Source organism: Plectropomus leopardus, chromosome 6 (assembly GCF_008729295.1).
Source record: "Plectropomus leopardus isolate mb chromosome 6, YSFRI_Pleo_2.0, whole genome shotgun sequence".
Lineage (NCBI taxonomy): Eukaryota > Metazoa > Chordata > Actinopteri > Perciformes > Serranidae > Plectropomus > Plectropomus leopardus.
In genome coordinates this window covers 9,526,272-9,534,931 of record NC_056468.1, presented here as the reverse complement: position 1 = coordinate 9,534,931, position 8,660 = coordinate 9,526,272, and the positions used below count along the sequence as shown (strand labels likewise).

Genomic DNA, 8,660 nt, shown 5'->3' with positions numbered 1-8,660 from the left:
TTTGCGGAAACGTTATTATGACTTTGCAAGGGTTTGCTGTGAATGTATAGCCGATTGATTAAATCTGCAGCACTGTAGCAAGCAATGTAACTATTCAAAACTGTATAGTCGCTTTTAAGGAAATACGGCGTTTCAGGGTATGTTTACCAACGCTGTGTTAGGTTAAAAAAAAACAAAAAACTCATGAAACACCTGTCATCCATAAAGGTATTGCTGTTGCCATAGCAACTATCTTCATTCATTCCTTTCTGGTCAACTCTCGAGTGCACTGTGTGCGCGCTGCGTTGGACTCTTATGATTGGACACGACACGGACCATACCATACCGGAGGGAGGGGGGCGTGAGGATTTCTTAAAGAACACGTGTGATATTACTATGTTTAAAAATGTGTATACCGTGACCCCACGAATTACAATACCGGAAACATAATGGTGACAGGATCTTACCTTTGGTTGTCAGTGTGAGGAGAAGTGGTGATTGACAGGATCCCGGTTTATACCTTCATGTGGGTGAGGAGAGATTGATGAGTAAACATGTGTGCAAAGGGAAACACTTTGTTGCAATATAATATAGTGCAAGTACAATTGTCATTTATAATATACCTTTTTTTCAGCATATTGGTAGTGTCATTTATGTAAGCATGATATATTGTACTATACTATAATGTACTCACTTTCTTTGACTTAAAACCAGTGTTGGAATGTAACTATGTACATTTACTCAAGTAGTGTACTAAAGTATGAATTTGAGGTACCTGTACTTGTACCTGTATTTTCTTTTTGTGCTACTTTATACTTTTACTCCACTACATTTGAGAGGGAATATTGTACTTTTTACTTCAATAGAGGAGTTGGCATGTTTTATTATAAATTAAATTACCAAATGGTTAATACAAGTACAGCTGTAACATTTAGCTGATTAATCAATCAGCTGATTCGCATAAAATCAACTGCCAATTATTTTGATAAACACTGAAGTATTTTTAATAGATAATTTAAATACTTTTTATGATTTTGAATCCTCACCACAGCGACCACACCCAGCTGAGGAAACTTTGGCTCCTGTTGCCAGTGAAAGGACAGGGCAGGTCAACCTTAGAGTCCCTGCCAGGTGAGCATCTGTCAAACATCACATGCCGGGTTTAAAAGGCTCCTTGTCTCCGCCTCCGGTGGTCCTAAGGTTGTGCACCTTCTTGATGCACAATGAGGAGGTTAGCCAGCGCCCCATACTGAGTCTACCGTGAGGGCTACACATGTCCACAGAAAAGTCCCTAAAGCAGCGTGTTGAAGAACATAGCTGCGACCAATGTAACCAAGCGCCTTGGGTTCGCCTAACTGGATAACTAATAAAACAATAACGGGAGGAAAGACGGTGAGACAGCTCCAACCAGTCTATGGCTCCAACAGCAACTGCCGGTGTTATATTTTCCTTAACCGAAACTCTCACACGCGCACGAGTCCCGAAAACAGTGCAAGTTCCCCCTACAACTTTTTCTTTTCAGGCCACACGGCAACTCCAGAGGGACACAACAATCCCCAGTAAGGTTAGATGACTACTGGCTGTTAATGAAGGCCTAATTCACGATTTCAAACAGCCGGGACGCGGAGTGATCAGAGTAAGAAGTCCCAATGCTGTTGTGCAGAGTATTAGTATTAGGCTTTTACTTGTAGAGTATATTCTTAGGATGGTTTTAGTACCAAAGTTGAGGATCTAAAAACTTCTTCCGCCACTGCTTAAAACTAACCTAGAGCCACGTTGTAAATGTTAAACTTTTTGATTATAAATGACCAGCGTTAGATCTGCTGTGAGGGGGGTGTGTACGTGTGTACGGTTGCCTGAGAGGATAAACTCAGGGCTTTAAATTCACAAGATTCCCCCTTTGACGTGGAAAAAGACTCAGTCTGCCGGCTTCTGTCAATCAAAGTTACAATATGGCCTTATATTTTACACCCCTCAAGAGCTATGACCTATGATATTCTTGGTGAATGTATTCACAGCCGTCATTTGTACATCGTTACAACAAAATGGGATGTGATTGGGCTGTGATATGAAATGGTGTTTAATGGTTAAGGGGATCGTAACAGGAGCGTGTGATTCGACAGGGAGTGTGTCAGTCACCGGCCGATGGGAAATCTGAGGTTAGGAGGAAGCACTGCTCCGCCTCTCCGCTGCTGTAGCTAGCAGAGCAAATGTTGGTTTGGATGCACACATTGAATGAAAGTCAGTGTAGCAGGCTGTTGCTACCAGCAACTGTGAATATCTGCTCACCGTAAAGTTAACTCACAGTGTCCAGGCACCTGGTCAGACTGTGTTAGCAGAAATAATCTTACACATTGGCAAAAGACACGATCGAGACATTTGTGGAAGGGGAAGGTAAGAGACATGAACGTTAGCCGGGCTCTCATAGACCAAGTATTTCTGGTTAGACAGGTAGGTTAGCTAACGTTAGCTAGCCTAACTGGCCAGCGTTACTCGCCGATTATTTCTCGTTATCTCGTCAGTTTTCCTTATTAATACACAGAAGTTATATCATGGTTTTGTTAGCTTTAAGCTAGCATACTTGTTTAAATTTCCACCCTTGTTTTATGGGTCTTTATATGCTTTTGTGCTAATGCTACGACACCGGTATTGGTGCTGTTACCGTTAGCATGCTGGCTAACTCAGATATCATGTTGCATGTCATCAAGACAGGCTGGTTAGCTGCCTGCGCTAGCTAACCTTATGTGGTTAATGTTACATGTGGAAGGGTCACTTCCGTACAGCAGCTGAGCGTATGCTGCAAGCAAGCAGGTAGATACCGACGCTGTGTGTGTGTGTGTGTATGTATGTGTGTGTGTGTGTGTGTGTGTGTGTGTGTGTGTGTGTGTGTGTATATGCGTCTAGGAGCGGGCTGTGTGTGGAAATGCAGCGGGTCACGGCGCGGCTCGTCGCCGGGCTGGTTGCAGCGGTGCTGTCGCTGCTGGCGGAGCAGTGCTGGGCGGACGGCGGGGGCCTCAGCCTAGCGGAGCGGGTTATCTGGGCTGTGAATGCTGGGGGTGAATCGCATGTAGACGTGCACGGGATTCACTTCAAAAAGGACCCATTGGAAGGGAAACTCGGCAAAGGTGAGTAGATGTTAACGGCTGTTCAGTGCTTATATGCGTGTCTTGCTGGGCTTCACCTGTAAGGTGGTGCTGAGAATGACATTGTGAGGGCAAAAATCTGTTCCTCAGAGAAACAGGCGTTTCTAGCACAGACCTCTTGTCTGCATGGTCTGGCTTCCGCAAGTATCCACAAACTAATGAAGAGTCAGCATAGAGGAGGAAAGCTCCGCCCCTCTCAGCATGTAAAGGAAGCAGGTGATGATATGATCACAGTGACTGTTGAATCATTTTTGGCTTCACTCATGAGGCCGAGATGCTGTAATTGCACGTTGGAGTGAACACAGTGCGGTAACTTGCCATTTGAGACAGAAGGGCACTGTGTTTCATTGAGTGCAGGAAAAGGTCAGGGCTTGCGCAATGTGGTGCTTTGCTCTACTTAAAACATGATCAGTTTTACAGGAATGCAGCTATTAGTATGGTGCTCTTGTGAACAAAGTGCACACTGAACCTGATGCTATATTCTCCCTTTTTGTAGCATCCGATTATGGGGTGCGTCTGCCAATTCTGCGCTCCAGTCCAGAAGACCAGATTCTGTATCAGACAGAGCGCTACAATGAGGACACTTTTGGATATGATATCCCCATTCGTGAGGAAGGAGACTATATACTAGTAATGAAGTACGCAGAAGTTTACTTCGCCCAGTCGCAGCAAAAGGTATGGCAATGAATGATCAGATATATTATACAGTGGTGTGTATAGAAGTTGTAGTTTTAATCTGCACAGTTTGAATGGACAATGTATGCACTGAACACATTTTTTATTAGTACTTCATTTAAACTTTCCATGTGCTAAAATGCCTGTCTTCCTTCAGTTCATATCCAGCGTGAACAGCATGTCATTTTTTTTCAGTTTTAATATACATATTGCTGCATGTTGTTCACACTGTAGCCTGGGAGCTGTTTGGAAACCCATCAGTGAACTCTATAGATTGCACTTTGAATGTTAGTCTGTCTTTGTGTGTGTGTGTGTGTGTGTGAGTGTGTGTGTGTGTGTGTGTGTGTGTATTAGCTGTTAATGATTGCTGATTTGGGTATACAATTTTCCAGGTGTTTGACGTCCGTCTAAACGGCCATACGGTGGTGAAGGACCTGGATATCTTTGAGCGAGTTGGCCACAGCACCGCTCACGATGAGACGGTGCCCTTTTCTATTAGACGTGGCAAGCTGAGCGTGCAGGGAGAGGTGTCGACTTTCAACGGCAAGCTCACAGTGGAGTTTGTAAAGGTGAGCTGTTTTTATTTGAATGAGCGGAGAAATGTCTTGTTGCCATTGTCTGTCAAACGGGAGTGCGAGCTTGCTTATTACACCATGACACTTATGAATAGCATTATGACAACTTCTTTTGTGATTTGCGCATCCAGTTCAAACCGGTCGTGGAGTCGGAACAGGAGCAGGTTATTTGAAAGTGTAAACTACTGCAGTATCAGTTACAGAGCTTCTAATCTGTGATAACTTCATTGGTTGATTTTTGGGTCATATCACTCTGCTGGCACACAGTGAGGTAGCGATTAAAGATACACAGTAGTCTAAGGAGAATTGAAGCTGCGCACATTTGATGTATCATAAATATAAGACATTGGAGTTTGTCTTTGTCATTTAGTTTTTTCTTTTTTGTTAACTGAGAAACAACTGAAAAAATCATATGCAATTCATATTATATCATGTAACGACAGTCACAGTGGATATTCTTTTATACTACTTTATTCAACTCAAAATGTGTATGAAAGCAGTGTGTTTCTTTTTTTTTAATGGGGTTTTTGGGCAGTTTTTTGGACATTGGGCAGCTCTGTGCAATGGATAGAGGTTTGGAGGATAACCAGGACACAAGTAATGTTACTTTGTATTGAAATGATGTAAAAAGATCGAAGTTGAGCCTTTTAAAATAACTACTTAATTAACAGTAAAAACCTCTTTACCGACAAAATTAATCAAAGTAGTTGAGAACACGTTGAGAAATGCAATTATTCCCTTTTTTTTTGCTGAACGTTAGATGAAAAAATGGACACCACTTCCTCATCTGGTAAATATGAAACTACCTCCAGCAGCTGGTTAGCTTAGCTTTGCATAAAGATTATGAAAGGGAACAGCGACTTGGGCTCTGTCCAGAGATGACAAAACACGCCCAACAGTCACTATGAACTCAGACTAATAAACATTTCGTTTCTCGTTTGTTAAATCAACATAAACCGAAGTGTAAACCCAACAGCTTGTTGTTTTTCCAGTGTGGTTTTTGAACGTTGAACAAAAAAAGGACAGGGGTCAAACAAGGTGCGTGAGGTACACCAACTCAGAAATGTAAATACTGGAACACCTAAGAGACATAGTAAAGTTAATTACTTTCAAGTGCGGGTTTTTCCCAAAATGTTGTTTCTTTTCTTTTCTGTTCCTTTTACATTACATTCATTTCAGACTGGAGCCATTTGGGAAATCAGCATCATTACATGTATCTGAAAGGGATACTTGTTCAAACACAAAACCGACATGTAAAATCGACAGCACATTTACATAATCAACTCCATGTCTGAATGGGCTGGTGACAGCCAGTTGGAGTGTGTGAGTGAGTGTGTGTGTGTGTGGGCCATACAAATGACTGACAGCAGTCTCACATCTGGTTGCCCTTTATCGTATTTGTTCACTTGTCATGCAGTGCAGCAATTAACTTCGCTCTCTATTTCCCACCAAACAACTACTGTTAATTAAAGTGGTTTCATATTTTTCCACTTTTTACTCCCCTCTTACAGTTTGCAGTCGCTTGCCTTTGTTCCCATGTTTCATTGACACAGTTGCTGCGTACTGTGATTGACGAGAGGAAAATACAACATCCACAAAAATGCTGTTTAGTTGGGCGGCTTTGGAGTCTGTGGCCTGGCTCTGAATAAGCTGTATGTAAGGCCATGAATCAGTCACCCTAAACAAGTAAAATTAGCCTCTTATCTATTATCTATTGCCGTCTTTGTAATGAGTTTAGTCATTCTGTCACGTTTTTTTCCCTTGTCACATTTCACTCTCTGGTTATTGATATTGATAACAAATTTAGCATCTCTTGCCATGGGCCCGCAGCAGTATTGATGTTGATTTATTTTACATTATCCAACATCAACACTCTACTTTTTAGATGCTTCCTACAACCGGACAGGTATGACATTTCTCATTTTGTTCTCCTCACAATCAGTACAGCAGCACCATATGACACTTCTGCACTATTGACTTTTTATTGACTTATAGACAGAACTGCCACAGTGCATTCATTTTATCTCAGGTGTCACTTATTATTTTGGTGAGTTGACTCAGCAGAGATACTGCGACATGAGAAAAGTTAAAGTAATACAGAATGCCTGAGAGCCTTTCTGCGTTATATTCCATTATATATACATTTTTTCTCTTTACATAAAAAAAGACATTTCTAACATAAATCGGTGCATTAAAAACTCAGCAGAATTCAAGAAATAAAGTGTTTGACATTCAAAATTTCCTGGTGGAAGACCGCCCTCTTTATATATGTGTAAATTGACTTCCAATTGGAAGTACTCTATCAACACTTGTTTGACACATACTTGCTTACTCGCCCATATTTGCGCCACTACAGTTACTCCAAAATATAAAAACATCACAGTCAGAGAGAGAAGCTCTGATCTGTTTCTGAGTTTGTGATCTTGCTGCAGGCCATCGGAGTAAAACATGTATATGATTAGCATTCCCTCCGAGTCCTGAGTTCTTCTGACGAATGAAAGATTTTGCCAGTGGGTTTGTAGAACAACTGGCTGTCGGCTAAATTTGAAGGGCGGCACACTTAAAAAAAAAAAAGAAAAAGTTTTTCTCCAGTGACCTCATTCATCTTTTCTTTTTTTGTATCTTTTCACAGATCTCTGGCTCTCGCTTTATTTTCTCTCTTTAAAAACATACTAGCGGGACACTCTGTCCGTTCTTTCTGCTAACGTTAAAACTATTCAGACAATGGCGTGACAAAATGTCTCTGGCACAGATGCTTTTGTTTTGCAAGGTCTACTTGTTCAGCAGAAATCCACCTGCTCCTAATGTTGATTCTTTCTCCACACTGGGACAAATGTAGAAGACAAAAGCAAAGAGGAAAGTCATTTTTAATGAGTGTTTGTGTCTAAAAAAACATGCACCTTTATCATCACTGACTGACTGAATAACTTCTTTTTTCTTACATTCTGCTCTCTATGTTTCAGGGTTATTATGACAACCCCAAGGTCTGCGCTCTCTATGTAATGAAGGGGACATTAGAACGTGAGTCCTGAGACTGCAAACATACCCTCGAGCATTTTGCATTAGAAGAAGTCAGTAAATTGAGAAGATTAAAATATCTTGCTGAACCAGATTTTACTGCTGTAGTTTTAAGGCCTATTGGCACAGCGCTAGTATTACCAGGTGACCTCAAATTACAGACATCGCAGACTCGCACAGGATTTTTATCACAGACGACGTCCACAATTGTCCACAAACTGCCAGAGGTCCTCAGGTAATGCTAGACAACAGGGCTGTAGGGGAAACTGTGCTCTAATCGAGTGCTTCGAAACATCCATTTGTGTATGCTTCCATTTTTTTTTATCATTACAAGGATACACTGAATACAACACATCAAAAGTTATATCAAATATATATCACAGATCATCCAAAATTATAAAAACGATTACTTAAAAAAATACATGGAAAAATTAGAGGAAAAAAATGGAAAAAAGGAGGAAAGTAATTAATTACACTTCTTTATCTACTTTCTTGCCTCAGTTTGATTTTTTTTTTATCCAGCACCCTGTAAAAGTTCTTTTGCTTGCTTGTTCATGTGATTTAGAAAAACCTTTCCCATCTTCCCTTTCGCATTTTTGCACTGGACAGATGTGCCAAAACTTCAGCCTCACCCTGGCTTGGAGAAACCAGAGGAAGAGGAGGAAGAAGAGGAGGATAGCGAAGTAGGCGAGGAAGGTGGGAAGAAAAAGGTCCCAGCAGGCTCCAAGAACAGGGTCCAGTCGGGCCCCCGAACACCAAACCCATACGCGGCAGACAACAGCAGCCTAATGTTTCCCATCCTCGTGGCGTTCGGGGTGTTCATCCCCACACTGTTCTGCCTCTGTCGGCTGTGAGCCGCAACCAACCATCGAGGAAACGTCAAACAGACAAGACGGACGTGAGACTATGAAGAGGGAGAAGGTGGGTGGGAGCGGGCGGGGGATGGGGGGAGTGGGGGGTGGGGGGGTAGGCGTGTAGACTGGCACCTGTAAACCCTGCACAGCCTCTGAGTGGAAATGACTAACATTGTTCAAAAGGGTCAGCAGAGGTGGATGCGAAACACATTCACAAAGAAGCGCAACAGCATACACACAGGAGAGAGCTTGAAAATCTTGACGACGGAGGACAAAAAGAGACAAAAACTTTTCAGAAAGCCACTTTTGCGACGATGCAAACGCTGCTGTCGAATTCTACCGCTGAGGAGAGGAAAGGAGATGTAGGAAGTGTATGCTGTTGCGCTTCTTTGTGAATGTGTTTCGCATCCACCTCT

General features: G+C 42.1%; 1 protein-coding gene across 1 annotated transcript; it reads left to right on the top strand.

Moving 5' to 3' along the window:
* Positions 1–2,159: 2,159 nt before the first annotated feature.
* On the top strand, positions 2,160–8,302 carry mlec (malectin). Its single transcript, XM_042488463.1, has 6 exons — positions 2,160–2,373; positions 2,884–3,104; positions 3,619–3,797; positions 4,190–4,366; positions 7,336–7,393; positions 8,000–8,302. The coding sequence occupies exons 2-6, from the start codon at positions 2,903–2,905 to the stop codon at positions 8,242–8,244; spliced, it is 861 nt and encodes a 286-aa protein (XP_042344397.1). The 5' UTR covers positions 2,160–2,373; positions 2,884–2,902; the 3' UTR covers positions 8,245–8,302.
* Positions 8,303–8,660: the final 358 nt, after the last annotated feature.

What these genes read in the sequence shown, in the direction of transcription:
- mlec (XM_042488463.1), top strand. Translation starts at nt 2,903, where the DNA reads ATGCAGCGGGTCACGGCGCGGCTCGTCGCCGGGCTGGTTGCAGCGGTG. An exon ending in GGAAGGGAAACTCGGCAAAG is followed by an intron (nt 3,105 to 3,618) that starts GTGAGTAGATGT and finishes CCCTTTTTGTAG; the next exon opens with CATCCGATTATGGGGTGCGT. An exon ending in AATGAAGGGGACATTAGAAC is followed by an intron (nt 7,394 to 7,999) that starts GTGAGTCCTGAG and finishes TGCACTGGACAG; the next exon opens with ATGTGCCAAAACTTCAGCCT.